Source organism: Chlorocebus sabaeus, chromosome 2, assembly GCF_047675955.1.
Source record: "Chlorocebus sabaeus isolate Y175 chromosome 2, mChlSab1.0.hap1, whole genome shotgun sequence".
Classification (NCBI taxonomy): domain Eukaryota; kingdom Metazoa; phylum Chordata; class Mammalia; order Primates; family Cercopithecidae; genus Chlorocebus; species Chlorocebus sabaeus.
The window spans coordinates 26,183,684-26,203,811 of NC_132905.1; the positions used below are offsets into that span (position 1 = coordinate 26,183,684).

The following is a 20,128-nucleotide window of genomic DNA, read 5'->3' on the forward strand; positions in this document are numbered from 1 at the left end:
GCCACCTCTGATGCCCGACATGGCACCCCAATGATCCCTGTGCCCAGTCTCCACATGGTGACCTCGGTTTGGGGGTGCGGCTCCTCTGTTCATCCCTGTCGAATTGGACTTGGGGACCTGAGCTCCCCTACAAGTCCTTGAAAAGTTGTGGAAGAATCAAGCAAAAAAGGGTGAATTTAGAAACGCTTCCCCACCATGCGCATGCGCGCACACACACGCATTCATTCCCCACCTTTTCTGAGTGTGGTGCTGGCAGATGTCTAGCCGCCTGCCAGGCTGACCTCACGCCCCATGCACAAATCTTGCCTCACTGCATGGCCACATGTGTCCCCGGGCGGGTCCCCTCCACTCTGTGTTCTCTCCCCCGTTCACCTCCTTTCTCCCTCCTGTCTGCCTCTCCCAGGACCGGCTTTGGGTGCCCCCTCCTTCACAAAAGTTGTCACCCCCTGAACTCCCCTGGGCCCCAGCTGTACTGGCCTGCAGCACAGCCCGGTGACAAAGAGCTTGAGCCCTGAAGCCAGGTAGCTCAGCAACACCAGTCACCCTTGGCGTGACTCGGGCAAGTCCTTGACCTCCTGAGCCTCAGCTGCCCCACCTGCAAAATGGGTGAATGCTTGGCCCTTCTTATAGAGGGTGGCTACTAACAAATGAGTCGATAAATAAGAAGGCCTGCCCAGTCCTGAAATCCTTTGGCTAGAGTGCCCCCACCCCGTCCCCAGGGCCAAATCACCGAGTGACCCCGAGATGATGTAACACTCAGTAACGATAGGCCAAAAAAAGCTGGCTCAGGCTCATTAGACCTCGTTGGTTCCCCAAATAAAAAATGCTGCCGAGACAAGCCTGAAGGCACCAGGACGCACACAGCCTTGGCCCCGACAGGAGAAAATGCATCTTCTCTCCCCTGTCATTTTTTGTGCCTATCATTGAACGAACTTGAAAAATCTCCGGCTTTTAAAAAACAGAGCAGGGCCATTTTTTTTCCCTTCTCTTTTTCTTCTCTTCCATCTTCTTGCCCAAGCTCCCTGCTGAACTGGACCCCAATTTTTTTTTAAGTCACAGCTGTGCCCTCCATTAGAGCCCTTTCGAGAAGTCATTATCAAAACTCACACTTATTTTGGTTGCCTCCTTCCCTGCGTCTTCCTGCTGAGATGCTTTTAGCTGTTGGGAGCGGGGAGGGGTGGAGAGAGCAGAGACAAGGTGTTAGCACAGGGTGGGGGTGGGGTGGCAGTGTGGGGAGACACATTATAGGGATACAGACAACAGCTAAGATTCTCATGACAGCAGATGAGGCTCGGGGGCCATGGAGTCTGGAGTTGGGGTCCCTCAGCTTTCTGTATCCACTCAGGGGACAGAGGGGATGTCAGAGCAAAAGAAGATAATGGAGGTATGTAGAAAATGACCACATTTGTGCATTTAGACACACAAGGGTACTTTGGTATACATTGGAGGGAGTGTGAACAGGCAGAAATCTAAGCGTCGGCTTGGTACGTTGCTAGGAGTGTGTTTGTACTCGTGATCACTCTGAGAGTGTGTTTGTACTTTCAGGTGTGTCACCCATGTGAACGTGTGTGCAGATGCTGTGGGAACCCTGCCCACATTCCCCACCTTTGCAAGCTGACTCTGGAGGCTTCCAACCGCAGACACCTGCAACGGTTTGCCTAAGGGCTTTCCCTGGCCACTGGAGTCCTCTAAGCCTGCATGTGGCAGGGCTGGAAGTGTTGGGGAGCTGACACCTCCAGGAGCAACACAGAGTTTGCTATGCCTTTGGGCACATGTGAGACACTCTTTCATGAACATGGGGAGTGTATGAGCGAGCCAATGCGTGTTTGTGAATGTGTGCAGATACATGTGGTTGTATATGATTGGGTGGGCAGATCTCTATGTGTTTGCGTGTTCATTAGTGTATACATATGTGTAAGGATGCAGATGATTCAGATGGAGTTCCTCCAAGAGCTGACCTTGAGACAAAGGTCAAGTAGTTTATCTGGGAGGTGATCCCAGGAAGCACAGGAAGGGGAGATGAGTGAAACCAGAAAGGGAAGAAAGTTAATAATGGGAGGTATGTTGTCGGTTAGTTACCACTGTAGGCAATTGGAGCTTCATCCCACTGGGCACTCGGGGAGACAGTGAAGAACATGCTTCGGTCATCCCAGCTGAGGGCGAGGGAACTGGGGCATTCATCCTCCAACTTTGCAGGTCACTGGTGGGGGCTGCTTCAGCCTATTGAGTCCCCTGCTCCTCCTGCTTGCCTCGCTGGCTGGCAGGCTCTGGTGTCCAGAGAAAACCCTCAAGCAGAGCCGGAGGAGCTGGCAGTTGGCAGTGGGCTGGTCCCAGGCATGCTGCACACCGGGCATGGGGCAGAGCCCCCACAGCATCTGCTCTACAGGTGTGTACACACGAGCATGCACGTGTAGAGGGGCGAGCACGTGTGCAGCCAAGGGTGTGCTGGGAGCCTGGTGCACACCTGCGTGTGTGCCTGTGAATGAACTCAGCATTTGCAGAGCTCTTTACAAAAAGGCTGCCCGTGTGGCCTGGAGAAGTGGTGGGAAGCGAGTCACAAGACCTACCTTGCTCCATAACCTGAAGCCAGCTTGTCCCTCTGGCCTCAGTTTCCTCACCTGTACCCTGAAGGGAGGCCCTCTGTGCTGTGGAAAGCCCTTCTTGCTGTGGCCATTTCAAGTGTTCAGCCTAGCTCTGCCTCCTGCCTGTTCCCCCAGATAAGCCTCCACGATCACCTAAAACCCCCACCCCAGGAGGAAGAAGGGAGGGAGACAGCTGTGTGGTGTGGAGGACAGCGCTGGAGACCACATCCCTCAGAGGAGAAGAGGGGCAGAGAGATACCCCTACCCCAGGGACCAGGACTTCCCCAGCCCCGCTTGGCATCTCCCCAGGGGCATTACCTGGTTCGAGGCCCAGGCCTGCTTGTCGGTCCAGTCCCGGTGGCTCCGCACATACCACCACTGGATCTCCAGCGAGTAGGACGGGGAGCCGCTGCCGCGGAACGAGCAGGCCATCTCCACGTCCTCGCCCGTCCGTGCTGTCATGTCATGGGGTGTCTCTGTGAACAGGGCTGTGCAAGAAACAGGGGGAAGAGTGGCGGGGCTCAGGAAACCACAGAGCTGGTGGTAAGGGAGGTGGAGAATGTAGGAGCAGCTGGCCCTGCACAGTGAGGGATGGGTGGAGGGGGTGGGGGTACCCACAAGCCCGCTGGTGGGAGTGGTCTGGCTTCAGGTGGGCACCCGAGAAGCTCAGCAAGGCGGGCCAAGGGTGTGTGCAGCAGCCAGCGTGAGATGGGGATGAGGGAGTAGGTGTCGGCCCTGGAGGCCACACCAGGAGCTGGGCGCCGTGGGAGAGCATGCCAGGGATCAGAGAAGGCCTGGGCTGGATGTGGACGGCAAGAAGGCCAAGGAGGAGCTGCCGCTTTCAACAGCTCTTCCAGGTTCTTCCAGTCACCCAGCTCGGTTCCCCTCCTGAGTTACTCCAGTGTCCATGTACAGCAGCCAGCGCCATCTTTGCAAAACCAAATCAGATGTGGCCTCTCCCCTGCTTAGAACCCTCCCCTGGGACCCCAGGTATGGGGATCGGCACCCGTTCCTCTGGCTTCCTCCCTGTCCTGTGGACACACCTCCCTTTCCAGCCTCACTCTTGCTCTGGCTGTTCTTCTGGAATGCCCTTCCCTCTACCCCTCTTTGCCCAGCTGGCTCCTTCAGATCTGGCAAAGCTCAGCTCAAACGTCGCCCCCAGAAAGGTCCTCCTTGAGGATCCCAAGAAGGTCCCCCACCTCCTGCCTTGCCCTGGTGCCTGTGGCAGCTCCAGGAGGACAGGGACATAGAGCTCCTGCAGCTGGCAGTTGCTGGTGCAGAGTGGCTGCTCGGTGGATGGGATGGGTGCAGAATTCTCTACCCTCTCAGGGCACCCAGGGTGAGGTGGGAGCCACTCCTGCCTCCTGCCCCGTGCAGGGCCCAGCTCTCCACCACAGCCCAGGGCAGGCGGCTCCCCTGGCCCAGCAGGAGCCCTGCTCCATCCGCCATCCTCCATCCCACCAGGTAAATGAGAAAACACATCCCCACTTCATGTGGCCCAGCGCCCCTCCCCACCATATGCTCTGTCTCCTGTCTCCCCAAACAAATACTGTCCTGAGATGTAATTAGAATTCTTTCCTCTTCTCAGGAGAGATTATCTCGCCCTGGAAAGATGCCTGGCAACGTGCAGGTCACCCAGGAATGTTGTGGCTGTCAATCCCCCAGCCCCCACCCTGTCCCTCCTGGTGCTGCAACCTAACAGGGTCCCCTGGCCCAGAGGGGCAGATTCCCAGCCCCTGGAGTCCTCACCACCCCAGCTCCGCTTAGGGCAGGAGGAAGAGGGAGTCCTGGGCTAGGAGGTGAAATCCTAGATTCAGGCCCCTGCTCTGGGGCCACCTCTCTCGTCCCCCTGTCCCCAGGATACTGAAGGTGATGTGAATTGACAAAGGACTCCATCTGGAAGCTTCTGCCGTTTCTCCTTGTGCAGCTCTACTTGAGCAGTGGGTTTCTGGGCTGAGAGCAAGTTTGAGATGTCCCTAATCCTCAAGGTCAAGGGTTTAGAAAGCAGCTCATGGAGGTTCCCCGCTTGCTGAGGCTTGGAAGTCCCAGCCGCTGTTCTGTAAACAAGGCCTGGTTGGTTAATAGGAACAAATGTCTGGGTTCCTGAACATGTGTGAGGGGTGGTGTGGGGCGCCACCACACGCAGCCCACCTCAAAGCTGTGACCCTTCTTATCCCCAGTAAGGAAGAGTCAATGTGGGTGCCTTGAGGGAAGGTCCCTACCCCACGTCACTGTGAGGGCCACCCCATCCTTTCAGGGGAGCAACCCAGGAACTAGTCACCCTGGGCTCCCTCCCTCCTCTCTCCCCTCCCACAGCCAGTCTTCAAGGAACCCTGTGGGTCCTGCCTCCCAACACCTCCAGAATCTGGCTCCTTCTCCCTACCTCCGCTGCCTTTCCGGGGCCAAGCTGCCATCCTCTCTCACCTGCAACAGTGGGGAAAGCTCAGTGGCCTCCCGCTTCCACTCTTCCTCCCTGACAAGCTATTTTCACACAGCAGCCAGACACACCTTGGCAAAACATAAATCAGTCCTTGTCCCTGCTCTACTCACCACTCGCCCAGGGCGTCCTCCTACCCACCATAGCAGCAGCAGTCCTCACTGCCTCTGCCTCCCAAAGTGCTGGCATTACAGGTATGAGCCACCATGCCCAGCCAAGAGGATTGCTCGTGCCCAGGAGGTCAAGGCTGCAGCAAGCCTCGAACGCACCACTGCACTCCAGATGGCTGACAGGGCCCTCCATGGGAGGCCATTCCCCTCCAGTGTTGGCCTCTGCCTGACTCCCTGCTCCTATTTCTACCACAGCGGCCTCCTTTCAGCTCCTTACCCGGGCATCCCAGTTGAGATTCCACCTCAAGACCTTTGCACCTGCCAATTCCTCTGCCTGGAACAGCCGTCCCTCCCGTGGCTCCCTCCCTCCCCTGCCGCAGGATCCTGCTCAAAGCCTTCTTCCTTCGGGAGGCCTTCCCTGACCACCTCATTTAAACCGAGCACTTCAAACCACCCTTCCCTCCAACACCATCAGCACTGGCCAACAGGACTTTCTGCCGTGAGGAGGGTGTTCTGCACCCGAGCTGGTGCAGTAGCCAGCAGTCGTCTGTGTCTGCTGAGCACGTGACATGTGACTGAGGACCTGAATTTTACATTTTATTTAATTTTACTTCATTTAAACATAAATGTTAATAGCCACTTGCAGGTAATGGCTACTGTGTTGGACAGCACAGCTAATATGCCTATTTTACGTATGTTTACCGTCAGCCTTCCCTCCCAGCTCCTACAGCAGTGCCTGGCACATAACAGATGCTCAATAAATACATTTCATTTGGACACAGGGTCTTGCTCTGTTTTCTAGGCTGGAGTGCAGTGTGCATTCAAGGCTTGCAGCAGCCTTGATCTCCGGAGCACAAACAATCGTCTCACCTCAGCCCCCTGAGTAGCTGGAACTATAGGCGCGAGCCACCATGCTCAACTAGTTTTTTAAATTTTTTGTATAGACATGGTCTTGCTTTTTGCCTAGGCTGGACTTGAACCCCTGGGCTCAAGCAATCTCCCTGCCTTGGCCTCCCAAAGTGCTGAGATTACAGGTAAGGTATGAGCCACCACGCCCAGCCAGTAAGTGCTTTTTGAATGAATGAATAAACAGCCTTAGCTGGGCAGTGGTGGAGCAGGGTCCAGAACTAGAGCGACGCTGCCCTGAGAGTCCTGGGCCAGGTCTCACCCTCGGAGTCTTCCCGGACACCCACTTGCCACCTTGAGCAGAACACAAGGAGATAGTGAGGAGCCTGCACGGGAAGGGCACAAGAGGTGATTCTAGTGGGTTGCCGGTCCCTCGCCCAAGATGGTGGATTCTGCCTTGATTCATGTCCCTCCTGCCCGACACCAGGGCACCAGGGGCCTCTGCAAACAGGAGGAGAGGGGGTGAGGACCCTGGGTGGATCTGGTATGACCACCAGTGTGACCTTGGCTGGTCAAAAGACAGTGGAGGGACACAGCTGTGGCCTCCCCAGGTGCCATTGCCTGAGCCACGGAAATCAGAGAGTGCCTCCACTTCCCCTCTTCCAGTGAGGAAATGGCTCCAGAGCTATCAGCTATCTTGCTCAATACAGAACACAGAGCAAGAAAGGCTGAAGCCAGCCCTGGGACCTGGCCGGTGTGACTCAGCCACTGCATGCCTCCTCCTTCCAGACACAGGGGAGGTAGGAACCATGTGTGGTGGGCGGGGGCACGGGAGACAATGTGCGTGGTCTCATGAGTGGGAGGAGGACAGAGAGGGCCGCCCTTGGGTGGAGGCTCCACTGGGGTCTCCTTGGGAAGGGCCAGGCCTCCAATTCACCCCCACTCGGTTTCCCCTGCCCACGGCAGGAAAACCCTGACTCTGGCCCACTCATGCAGAAGGTAAGGCTCAGGGAGGGCAGGGGCTAGTCTAGGGTAACTCAGCAGCCCGGGTTCAGCCAGCAGAGACCCTCTCACCCCCAAACAGACACCTCCTGGGCCCTGGCATGGCGTGGCAGCCTGGGGTGGGCAGGAGCACAGGGGAGGACTCCACCACATGGCCACCTCTCCACCGGGACCCCAGTAGTGGCCATCTAGGGCCTCGCTGTCCAAGAGAAACAGACTGCAAGCCACACTGCAAGGCACGCATGGAATATTCCATCTTCTGGGAGCCATGTGAAAAAAAAAAAAAAAACTGAAATTAATTTTAATAATGTATTTTATTTAAGCCAAGATATCAAAAAAATTATTTGAACATGTAATGAAAATTATTAATGAGGCTGGGCACAGTGGCTCATGCCTGTAATCCCAGCACTTTGGGGGGCCAAGGCAGGCAGATCACCTAAGGTCAGGAATTTGAGACCAGCCTGGCCAACATGGCAAAACCCCATCTCCACTAAAAATACAAAAATTAGCCGGGTGTGGTGGCACGTGCCTGTAGTCCCAGCTACTTGGGAGGCTGAGGCAGGAGAATCGCTTGAACCCGGGAGGAGGAGGCCGCAGTGTGCTGAGATCGTGTCACTGCACTCCAGCCTGGGCAACAGCAAGACTCTGTCTTGGGGAAAAAAAAGAAAGAAAGAAAGAAAATTACCAATGAGACAAGTTCCATTCTTTTTTGTGTTAAGTCATGGAACCCTGGAGTGCATTTTACATGTTCATGGCACCTTTCAGTCCTGACATTCCTAGGGTTCAGTGGCCACATGTGTTTGACATCTTAGCAGGTGGTGAGCTCTGCCAGATTCAGGTCCCCCCATCACATGTCCACATGGCTCAGACCAGGCAGCCAAGGCCCAGTGCCAGGGAGTAACCCTTCCACGGCCACATAGTAGAGTCTGGATTTGAAACCAGGCCTCTGTGACGCCCAAGTCCATGCTCTTCCCAGAGTATTCAAATGCTTTGTGCTGGTAGTGCTATAGGTTAGTGCAAAAGTAATTGCGGTTTTGCCATGAAAACTAATGGCCAAAACCGCAATTACTTTTGCGCCAACCTAAATCTTTCTTTCTTTCTTTTTTTAGACGTTGTCTCCCTCTTTCGCCAGGCTAGAATGCTGGCACGATCTCGGCTCACTGCAACCTCTCCCTCCAGGGTTCAAGTGATTCTCCTGCCTCAGCCTCCCAAGTAGCTGGGATTACAGGTGCCCGCCACTACGCCCAGCTAATTTTTGTATTTTAGTAGAGACAGGGTTTTACTATGTTGGCAAGGATGGTTTCGATCTCTTGACCTAATGATCCACCTGCCTCGGTCTCCCAAAGTGTTGGGATTACAGGCGTGAGCCACCGCTCCCGGCCCCAAATATTTCTTTAAAAGGCCCAGTCCTGCGGCTGGGCACAGTGACTCATGCCTGTAATCCCAGCACTTTGGGAGGCAGAGGCAGGAGGATCACTTGAGGTCAAGAGTTCGAGACCAGCCTGACCAACAGAGCAGGAGGATCACTTGAGGTCAGGAGTTCGAGACCAGCCTGACCAACAGGGTGAAACCTCGTCTCTACTAAAAATACAAAAATTAGCCGGGCATGGTGCTGGGTGCCTGTAATCTCAGCTACCTGTTAGGCTGAGGCAGGAGAGTTGCTTGAATCTGGGAGGTGGAGGTTGTGGTGAGCTGAGATTGCGCCATTGCACTCTAGCCTGGGCAACAAGAGCGAAATTCCATCTCAAAAAAAAAAAAGGCTCAATCTCAAATGGCCAACCTTGCAGAGTCCTGTGGGGTAGGGTGGGGAGTCTGTTTCATTCTGAGTGAAAAGGCCTGGGCAGGCACAGCAGAGGCATTTCACCCAGCTGGAGGCAATTGGGGAAGGCTTCCTGGAGGAGGTGTTGCCCTCACCTTAGCCCCAGTGGGCTAGGTAGTGAAGCTGGGAGCAGGGAGGGGCTTCAGGTGGGAGGACAGGGAGAGAAGCAGGTTCAAGGCCTCGTGGGAGCCAACTGAGTTAGCTGTGGGTGCGGCCACCAGCTCTCCCACCCCACAGCGAGGCTGTGGTCCCAGAGCCTCTCTGATCCCCAGAGCTGGCCAGGAGCTGTCTACAGAGCGTGGGTTGGGGGAGGCCCCCTCAGGGACCCTTTGACTCAGACCTCGGTAGTGAAGAAGGCAATGTGTCCACAGGACAAGTGTGAAACCCAAGGCTCTGGGCATCTGATGACAAATCTGGGCCTCCCTCTTCACACTCAGCAGCACCAAGGCCTGTCCCGGTCCCCGCCCCAAGCTGCCCCAGAGGGAGAAGCCCGCTGTGGACATAGGTAAGTGCCGGGAACATTGGACTGGGAGCCAAGGATGGAGGATGGAACCTGTTTCTGCCAACAGACTTGCTGTGTGACCTCCAGAGACTCTCTCCCCTCTCTGAGCCTCTGTTTGCTTCTCTGTACAATTCAGGTTAATCCTGATGGTCCTGAGAGCCCCACCAGCTCAGATCATCAGAAGGGGAAAGTAACAGATGTCCTAAGGGCAGAGCCTTGGGCATTGGGAAGGGGAAGGGTCACTTCCATGTGGGGGAGGAGGGGAATCTGGGAAGGCTTCAGAGAGGAGGTGGCACCTAAGCCAGGCCTTGAAGGGTGGGTGGATATTGACAAGCAGAGGCAGGCCTGAAAGTGTCAGGTAGCAGGAACCCTGTGAGCAAAGGTAGGGAGGCAGGAAAGAAAGCTTTGTTTAAAAAAGAAATCCATTTCCTTTCTTGAGCAGCTATTGTGTGCCCAACACCATGCAGACATTGTCTCTAACACTCTTGCCCACTCCCACTTGACAGATGAGGAAAGTGAGGCTCAGAAAAGTAAAATGACTTGCCCAAGATTCACACAGAGCTGGATTTTAAACATTGGTCTGTCTGGCAGTTGTGACCAAGATCCATGGGTCTGCCCCAGCCCCTATCAGGATTTGGTCAGAGTTATCAGGTAAAATTTAGCCACTAGGCTCCACACTTCGGCATCCCACTTGCACACCTCCAGAGATGGGGAGCTCAGTTCCTCTCACCCCCACTGAAAGCAGGCAGCTCCATCAGCAACAGGGTCTTCCTCCCTCTCCTAACTCTGTGAGTGAGGGTACTGCACCAGCACCAGAAACTGGAAGGTGATTGATGTGTATTTTGATGCTGCTGCTGCTGCTGCTGCTGCTGATGATGATGTAATAATGAAGTAATGATACACTACTTGTTTTGTGCCAGGCACTGTCCCAAGCTCTTTGTTTTGTTTGTTTATTTATTATTTTGTTTTGTTTTTTTGAGACGGAGTCTCGCTCTTGTGGCCCAGGCTGGAGTGCAGTGGTGTGATCTCGGCTCACTGCAACCTTTGCCTCCCAGGTTCAAGCGCTTCTCCTGCCTCAGCCTCTGAAGTAGCTGGGATTACAGACTCGCATCACCACGCCCAGCTAATTATTGTATTTTCAGTAGAGACAGAGTTTCACCATGTTGGCCAGGCTGGTCTCGAGCTCCCGATCTTGAGTGATTGGCCCACCTCGGCCTCCCAGAGTGCTGGGATTACAGGCACAAGCCACTGCGCCTGGCCATGTTTATTTATTTTTTTGAGACAGGGTCTCATTCTGTCATCCAGGCTGGAGTGGAGTGGCATGAGCATGGCAGTGAGCCGAACACAGTTCATCACAGTCATGGACTCCTGGGCTCAAGTGATCCTCCTGCTTCTGCCTCCCAAGTAGCAGGGACTACAGGTACATGCCACTACAAGCTAATTTTAAAAATTCTTTTAGAGAAAGGGTCTCGCTATATTGCCCAGGCTTATTTCAAACTCCTGGACTCAAGCAATCCTTCTGCCTCAGCCTCCCAAAGCACTGGAATGACAGGCGTGAGCCACCACACCCAGGTGCAAGCTCTTTACGTACATTTTCTCACGCTCCCACCATGATGCTGTGGAGCGGGTATGCTCATTATCATCCCCGTTTTCAGATGGGGAGGCTGAAGCTCAGAGAGGGTCAGTGGCTTGCCCAAGGCCACGGACTGAGTAAATGGTGAAACTGAACCCAGTTCTAGAGGGCTCTAAGTGGAAGCCTGTAACCCGGTCCCCTACCCTTACTCTTTCCCTCCAGCTACCCACACCCTGATCCCCATGTCAGCATCACTGCTGAGTCTGGGACATAGAATCCATCTCTCCTCTTTGACTTACCCTGCCCCTGAGCCCCCCTCCCTACTCAGGTAACTCCTCGCAGCCAGTCCCCAGGGAGGCTGGTATAGTTATAGATTTTTGAGAAGGATGCAATTGTCTTCTCCAGCCTCAGGGCCTGCGCTGGGCTGGGCTCACTGGGAAGACAATTAAAACCGGTGTCCACAAATTAGGATTCTGCAGGAGAAGGAGAACGGGACTTGATTGAATGCAACATCTTCTTTCTTTCTGCTTTTAATTGGGGGTGCGATGTATTAATTAACCCCAGGCCTGGTTATCGGTGCATCAGCTGCAGGAAATGGCTCTGTGGCTCTGGCCAGAGTCACTGGGTTTGGCTTCTGGGAAAGGCAGGAGATGACCTGGGGGACTTGGCCTGCCCTTTGAGACTAGGGCCCTGACCTTAACCTCCCAGGCCCTAGTTCAGCATGAACCGCTTAGAGCTTTGCCTTCAGGCCTAGGTTCAAACTCGATTTCCCATACTCCCTAGCTGTACGACCTGGGCAAACCACTTTGCTTCTCAGAGCCTCAGTTCCTTTATCTAGAAAAAGGGAAGAATGAGAGGGCTGATGAGAGGATTACACAAGACAACATGTGCCTCATGCCTGGCACATAGTAGGTGCTCAATAAACAGCACTCCTTTCTTTCACCTCCTAGTTCAAACACCCTATCATCTCCAGAAAGATGGCTAAAGATGCTTCCCTGTCGCCTCATCGGATTATGCATTGGGCGCATCTGTATTTTACTCACCCGTGGGCCCTGCACCCCCTCCCCCACCAGTCCTCTAGCTCTTCTCTGTGCTCATTTCCTCTGGTGCTCCTGTGGTCCCTGGCAGCCAGTGGGACTCATGCAAGCCACAGGGGCTCATCCAGCACAGGCAGCCCTCAGCTCCCTCCATCTCTGAGCCCAGATTCCCCATCCCAAACCCTCTGGTCCAGCCCTGAATCTCCTGTCTCCCTCTGCACAGCCCTTCCTGCCCTTTCAACCTTCAAATCTCTGGTTGGGAGGCTACCTCCTCCAGGAAGCCTGCAGAGATTGGTACTCAGCACACCTATCAGAATGAAAGCAGGACTCCCCTTGGGGACTGATGGCAGGGGCAGCTCTATTCAGGAAAACCAAGGCAGAGTTGAGGCTAGAGAGAGGCACAGTGAGAACCATTGTGGCCCCACTGACCCCTTGGTCACCCCTCAGCCTGGCCCCATTTCTCACTAGATCACACTGTGATGCTCCCTACTCAGAAACCTCCAGTGATGAACGGAGAAACAAAATCTAGTCCGTCTGTGCAACGGAGTAGTATTCAGCCTTAAAAAGGAAGGGAATTCTGACACACGCCGCAACATAGATGAACTTTGAGGAAATTAAGCTGAGTGAGACAGGCCAGTCACAGAAAGACAAATATGGTGTGATTGAAACTTACAGAGACAGAAAGCAGAATGGGGGCTGCCAGGGGCTGGCGGCAGGGGAGGAGAGTTGCTATTGGACAGGCACAGTTTCTGTTTTGGATGATGAACAATTTCTGGACTGGATGGTGGCGATGGCTGCACAGCAGCCTGAATGTTCTTGATGCGGTTGAACCATATACTTACAAATGGGGAAAATGGGAAACTTTATGTTATGTATATTTTACCAGAATTTTGTTAAAGCCTCTACTGGCTTCCCTGGGCTGACTGCAGCAGTGGATTCACGATAAAAATCTCCTAGAGTGGGAGGGTCGCTGGGGCCCAGGAGTCCAAGGCTGCAGTGAGCTATGATCACGCCACTGCACCCCAGCCAGGCGACAGAGCAAGACTCCGTCTCAAAATTTAAAAAAAGAAAGAAAGAAAGAAAGAGAGAAAGAAAACAAAAATCCCCTAGACTTGTTCCAGAATATCCCTCCCCGCATCTTCAACTCCTTCCAACCTCAGCTGCAATGTCACCTCCTCAGTGAGGCCCTCCCTGCCCCCTCAACCCTCTCTCGGTTCCCTTTTCCCTACCTCATATTTCTCCTTACCACTCATCACTCCTCTATTCTATGTTTGCTCATTTTATTTCTATGTATCATCTGTACTCCAACTAGAATTGAAGATGGAGATTCTAGTTAAAGGCAGGAGATTCTAGTCTGTTCACTGCTATGTCCCGGCAGCCAGAGCAATGCCGCCCGCATACTAGATACTGTAGCAGCTCTGGTGGCCGGCAGGGGGAGGATCCCATTTTCCCTGCTCTGGGCTGCCTGGGGCCTTCAGGAAGTTCCTGTACTTGGGCCTCCTTGAGAAACTACGAGCCCCCAGGGTCAAGATCAGGCTCCAGGCTTGGTATCCAAAGTCTGCAGGCTCTGGCTCTGCCCAGACCCCAACTGCAGCCCCTCTGGGCCACTTACATGCGTTCCCCTAAGGACACAGCCTGCACACTGTCCCTGGAATCCTGACTCACAGGTAGTCCTCTGCCTGAAGGTGTCCTCCCTCCTCAGGCTAGGGTGGAAGCCCTGCTTGGTGCCCCCAGAGGTCTCTGAGGCTGCCTCTCCCTGCGCCGGAGTGTGTTAAATGACAGATACTGAGGCGTCTGGGTCTCCTGTAAGCTGGGAGCTTTCCCAGGTCAGGCACCCTGCACTGCCCAGCACAGATCAGGCACACAGAAGGTGGTTAGGCGTGTGCTAAACACACGAGTGAATGAATGAATGAATCAATCAATCAAGTGAGAAAGGAAGGCCACACAAAAGCCTAGAGGACTGAAGTTCTAAGGAAAAAAACCAAGAAGCATAGAGATCATTCATTCATTCATCCTCTTCATTCATTCACTCAACATTTATTGGGTACCTGCTATGTGCCAGATTGGAGTTTCTGGGGGGACTGTGCCCACAGGAGCAAGGATAGGGACAGACATGTGGACACTATGGACACACACAACCAGGGAGGTCCTAAGTGGGGCTCAGCAGGCCGGCCCCCTCCCCACTACCCCTCCTCCTGGCCCTTGTGGCCACTGGCTGCCCAAGGCCAGCCTGGCCCACGTGGCCCAGCTGAGGGGCCACCTAGCCAGACTGACAGGCAGGCTGGAGGCTCCCCTGAGATGGCCCATAAAGTCATCTTGTGAAACGCAACCAAGAAAGAAACAGGGCAGTAAATAAAGGCTGACAGTGCCAGGAGGGGAGTGCTGCTTTGCCAGTGGCTCCCCAACCCTTGCTGGCTACGGGCCAGCCTAGCAACCCCATGGCACCACCTTTCTGATTGGAGCCCACAATGCAACAGGAAGGTGATGTGCCTGATCCCATATGAAGCTCACAGTGATCCTGCTGGGCAGGGATCATTGTCCCTTTATTACAGGCAGGGACGCTGAGGCTCAGAGACTGTGTGACACTGCAAGTCAGGAGCAGGAGCTGGGATTAGAACTCAGACCTTGGGACTCTAGAATTCAAACACTTCCCTGTTTCTGCTGGCCCCATTGTTGCAGTGATGAAGACAGAGTAAGGGACATCCACAGCCTCTGCAGCCACTGCCCACTTCCATACCAGGCCCTTTTCCAGCAGTGTGAGAAAACCAAAGCTCAGAGAACCTAGCGGCCACTGGAGCCAGTCCCCTGCCCCGGGGTGGAAGGAAGGAAGCCCTTCCTCTATGCCAGACACTGTACACAGGACCCCTTTCATCCTTTCAGACTTGATGAGATGGTACTATTATCAGTACCATTTCACAGAGGGAGTGCCAAGGCTCAGAGAGGGAGAGTCGGTGCCTGAGATCACACAGCATCAAGGGACAAGTTAGATTTCAGCCTGACTTCAAGCTGGCTGCAAAATTTCCCCCACTGAAGCCTAAATCTTATCTAAGCCCCAACCTTTTCAGCTAGAAAAAGTGTGATTCTCTGGGGCCATTTCCAGGAAGCCTGCTCTATGCCCAGCTCAGCTGGGTGGCAGGGCCACAAGGGTGTGTGTGCTCCAGGTTCAGGAAGGCCTGTGGCCACCTTGCCTCCCAGCTGGGAAGCAGAGTAAGAGCTCTCCCGGGCTGGAGAGGGAGGATTTAATGAGGTCCCAGCCCAACCGCCTGTAAATCTCAGCTGGCTTCTAAAATCAGGAGACACAAAACCCCCATAAGAGGAAAACCCAGATAAACAGGATGGAAAAGCCCTCCAGAAACAGAGAAGCCTGGCTGTGTCCAGGGCCCCATCCAGGGCCCTCTCCTCCCCAGGGAGGCACCCGAGGGTTCTCTTTGTTTCTTTCTGGGCAGCCCTTGGCCCCTGACAGGTGCCTGCGGCAGGAGGGATGGAGGTGTGAGTTGATGAAGGTTGTTTCACCTTGGAACAGGCAAGCAAACGCTGACGGGCTTTCTTCCTAAGAAGCCAAGAAGAAGGCATTTTGTAAGAAAGTTTAGGGAGCTGCAGCATGCCTCGGTGGGAGGTGTCTGCCTCGGCATGCAGTAGGAGCTTAAGTCCTCCCTCAAAAGGAATGGAAGAGATCAACTCTGATGGACCCCCTGCCCTAAGCCAGGCCCTGTGCCAGGCTTCCCAGGATGTCACAAATCAGGCACCTGACCACAGGGAGCCTGCAGTCCCCAGGAGAGACACACATGCCAGAGACTGCTATAGGAACAATGGCTGGGATTGAACCTGGACCGCCATGTACAGTTGTTCAGAATGTGCACTGTTCATACGGCCATGAATCACAGTGCTGCCCAGGGTTATGCAGGGCAAACTACATGTTGGAGCTATGGAAGGAGGTGCAGGTTCTAGAAGATCCTGGGGGGGAAGATAAGCTCATGTCTGCCTGGAGAGTCAGGGAAGGTTACCAGTAGGAGGGGACATGCTTGAACCTGAAGGCTGACTGAAGTCTGCACAGTCAGGGGGGACTCAGAACAGGAAAGGGCATACCTGAGAGGGGTCTCCCAAGCCCAGCCTTTTAGCCGCCATCACCATTTTTACAGGGTCCCTGTACCACATGCACCATTATTTACTTAACATCTATTTTCAAAGCATCTTTCCCTTTTTACTTAAATAAATTCAGGTTAAAAGAAGACTTTTATTACCGCCATAAATGAAAAATCAGCATCACTTGCCATAAATAGAGGGTAACTGTAAAAATAAACGCTATGAAAACCAAACAGCATTCGTAAATTCTAGCCAAAGAAGCTTGCCTGCTGAAGGCTATGAGCCTCAATCTCCGTTTTTTCTCATTAACAAGGGAGACTGGTGAGGGTTAGGTGTTAAAGTCGCAGCAGCACCAAGCAGAGACTTTCTTTTTAATCACAAGGGGCTTGGGACGCAGGTCCTGCTCAAGCGTGGACACCAGCGGGCACCCAGCACCATCACCAGCCCTGGCTTCTGATGGCCATGGCCCAATCTCACAACCCATCACTACTTCCCACCTCCAAGCCTTGCTCCTGCTGGGCCACATACCTGGAGAGCTTCCCTGCCACTTCCCTATCCCAGTCCTGCTGATTCTTCCAGTGTGGCTCTCGGGACAGCATATCCCCGGCAGTGAGAATTAACACCCACTTAAGGAATGAAGAGACCTGAATGCATACTTGGAGAATGAATGAACAAAGAAATAAATGGATGACTCCTTTATGGTCTGGGCCGCTCAAACCAGGAAAGCAACTTCCTGAGGCATTGACTTCACTCCAGAAACATGGGACAAGAACCTTATTTTTGTATTAAAACAAACATGAATATATTATGGGATAGAATATAGAAGTCATAAATTTTGAATGAAATAGGAGACATCAAAGAAATGTTGCCCCTGGTGGGAGCTGTTTACTCTCCTGCGTGGGCCACACACCGTCACGGGCCTCTTGTACCATCCAGTCCACAGCCTCCTTCTTCTCTGCAACCCCAGGATCCGCAGAGCTCAGACTGTGCTCTGCCCACGGGAAGGGCTGGTGTGGTGGCTAACAGGGGAAGGGGTCAGGGGGCGGTCGGGCACTAGGGCGAGGGGGAGCCCAGGATTTACAGTGAGGATGCGAGCCACGGTTCTCCCTGACGTGCTGGGTGGCATTGTGCAAGTTGCTTCACTACTTTCAGATCTGGTTTCCCACTGTCATTGATTACAGGTTTATTTTGAGGATTAAGTGCACAAATGCAAGTGAAGAGCCTGTTTCAGTGTGTAGCACCCAGAAGGTCCACAATAACCGCTGTTCCCTGGTAGAACCCACTCCTTGCTGAGTCTTAGACACAAGCACATTCACCCAGGTGGGTCCTTGCCTGTCTCTGGCTGCTGGAGGAAGGGGCGCCCTGCCTAGTAAAAATTTAAATAGCTAACTTTTTTTTTCTTTCCTTTTTTTTTTTTTTTGTTTGAGACAGAGTCTCACACCGTCACCCGGGTTGGAGTGCAGTGGTGTTATCTTGGCTCACTGCAACCTCTGCCTCCCAGGTTCAAGCAATTCCCCTTGCCTCAGCCTCCTAAGAAGCTGGGATTACAGGTGGCCACCACCATGTCTGGCTAATTTTTTTGTATTTTTTAGTAGAGACAAGGTTTAACTATATTAGCCAGGCTGGTCTCGAACTCCTGACCTCGTGATCCGCCCGTCTCGGCTTCCCGAAGTGTTGGGATTACAGGTGTGAGCCACCGCGCCTGGTCAAAATTAACCACTTTAAAGTGGACAATTGAGTAGCATTTAGTGCATTCACAATGTGGTGCAACTAGTCCCAAAATGCTCTCTTCCCCTCAGAAGGAAACTCCTCACTCCCCACTCGCCCCTAACCCCTGACAACCTCAAATCTGCATTCTCACATTTGCCTATTCTGGATATTTCATATAAACTGCATCATATAATATGTGGTCTTTTGTGACTGACTTCCTTCATTTAGCATAGGGTTTTTGAGGTTCATCTGCCATTGTCGCACATATCAGTAATTCATTACTTTTTATAGAGGTGTTTCTTTAATACAATAAAATATCTTACCTAATCCCCAAAATAACCTGGGAAGTGGCCACTATCATTGTCTTCTTCTTACAGATAGGGAAACTGAGGCACGGAGAAGGTGGGGACTTGCCCAGGTTCCCTGCCGGGTCCCCCAACATAGCCGGGCAGGAAGTGCTGGAGCCGGCAAGCTGGAAGCAGGGCGCCTCCCAAGGCCACCAGCACATATTGAGGGAGACAGCAGAGGAATTACAAATCTAGGGAGATTTAAGGAGAACTAAAATATTCTGGCACTTGCAGGATTGTGGGAGTCGAGCAGGTTTCCCCAGTGGAATTCCCGCCTCCTCTTCCCATGTCTGGGCCACAAGGAGTGAGAGTGGGTGGGAGGGAGAGAGGCAAGCGTGGGAGTGCTCAGGGAGCCAGAGATAGGGCAGAGGCCGGGGCAGGGAGCCAGGAGCCGGGAGCAGGCACACAGGCGTCCCGACGTCTCTCCCGATACCGTTTATTTTCATCCTCCCCAGTACATCCTGCAAAGCTAGTGGGGTGAGCCCATTGCACTAATGCATAACCAGGCTCAGAGAGACTGGAGTGGGGCAGGATTTGAGCCTCAGTGTCAGACTCCAAAGCCGCGGCGCATAGCCGTCCCCTGCTGCCAGGAGGGGCTGAAAGGGAGGAAGTGGGGGAAGCAAAGGAGGCTGCATCAACCACAGGGACGGGGTTGTTCCGGAACCCCAGAAAGGAGCAGCCTCAGAGCCCCTGAGGAGAAAGAAGAGGGAGGACTGTGGGTGGCGCTGAGGGTGGAGGCAGGAGGGCCAGGGACATGAAGAACGGGGCAAAAGGGGAGGCAGAGCCCAACGGACGGGTACAGATGGAGGCAGGCACTCGGGATGTTCCAGAACACAGGTTCTGGGGGTGCCCAGTGGGTAGGGTGGTGTGGCCCCACCCTGACCAGAACCTGGCCTGGCTCAAACCTGACCCCCGACCCAGGACCTAGTAGATGCCCCAGCCCCAGCCCCTGCCCCTGCCACCCCTGCCCAATCGTGTCTGCGAAATGCAAGGATGCAGCAGTAAATATGTGGGCTCTGGAGTCCACATATTCCCTGGATTTCAACCCAACTGCACCTCCTCAAGATAGGTGAATCTAACCTCTGAGCTTCTAGCCCAGTTTCCTCATCTGTAAAATGGGTACTGTGGGCAGTGCTGCAGTGAGATCACGCAGGCACACAGTGGGCTCCCAGTCAGGATCAAGCTGCTCTCCTGTCCCCTCCCCACGTAGTCTGGCTCTAGCTCCTCCTTCTTCAAGGATCCTGGCCCCTTGGACTTATCAAACCCTAGGGCTATTCTAGAACCAGAGAATTTCTGGCTGAAGGGGTTGGGCCCCACCCCAGGACCTTGGCACTTACTGTTCCCACGGCCTGGGAGGGAATTTCACAGGCCGAGAGCACAGAGCAAGAAAGCAGCAACGCGGGTAGGGCCCTGGGGCTTCCCGCACTAGCTGGAGGGTGTCTAAGGGCCGCGGAGAGAGGAGCTGGTGGATCTGCGCCCTGTCCCAGGGGCCGTCAGCCGCTGTCTGCCCGCCCCTCCCTCTCCTCCGCTGCCTGCCGGGAGACCATTAGTGAAGCTTTGTTTTGAGCACTGTTTCCACTACCCTGCGCTCTGGCCGCCGGGCCTCCATTAGGGACCCTTTCCCGGACCGATGACAGGCGGCAAACAGCTCCCCAGCGAGCAGGCCCTAATTGCCGCCGCCTTCAACGCCGGAAATAATTTTTTTAAAACCTCACAAAGCGAAACAGACAGCCCGCCGTCAGCTCTCCGCCTTCCCCACCTCGGGCCCCAGCCTGGGGGCTCTGAGGAAGGAGGGGTCAGTCAAGACCCCACCCCCATCCCAAGAGACACCCTTAAAATGCCGGGTTGGGGGAAAATAGGGTTGGGCTCTGCACCCTTGCTTTGAACTAGGTGTGGCACCCCAGCTCACCACGCCTCTCTAAGCCTCAGTTTTCCCCTCTGCAAGGTGGGCGTGTTGAATGGGAGCCCCACGTCTGCTGCCGGCCGTGCGATGCGGTTCTGACAGATCATGGGCTTCTGGCTCCTCTAAGGGGTCGGTGGAGCACCGGGGGAGCCAGGAGCCAGGGAGGCGGGAACAGAG

At 54.1% G+C, this 20,128-nt stretch overlaps 1 protein-coding gene across 1 annotated transcript in view; it reads right to left on the reverse strand.

Moving 5' to 3' along the window:
• The window catches only part of VSTM2L (V-set and transmembrane domain containing 2 like), a 42,770-nt gene that overhangs the window by 10,814 nt on the left and 11,828 nt on the right, over positions 1-20,128 (reverse strand). Inside the window, exons 2-3 of the mRNA XM_008017849.3 lie at positions 2,901-3,070; positions 1,108-1,158 (exon numbers count right to left, since the gene is read on the reverse strand). Of these exons, the coding sequence (XP_008016040.2) occupies positions 1,108-1,158; positions 2,901-3,070 (221 nt within the window). The remainder of the gene's footprint in view (positions 1-1,107; positions 1,159-2,900; positions 3,071-20,128) is intronic.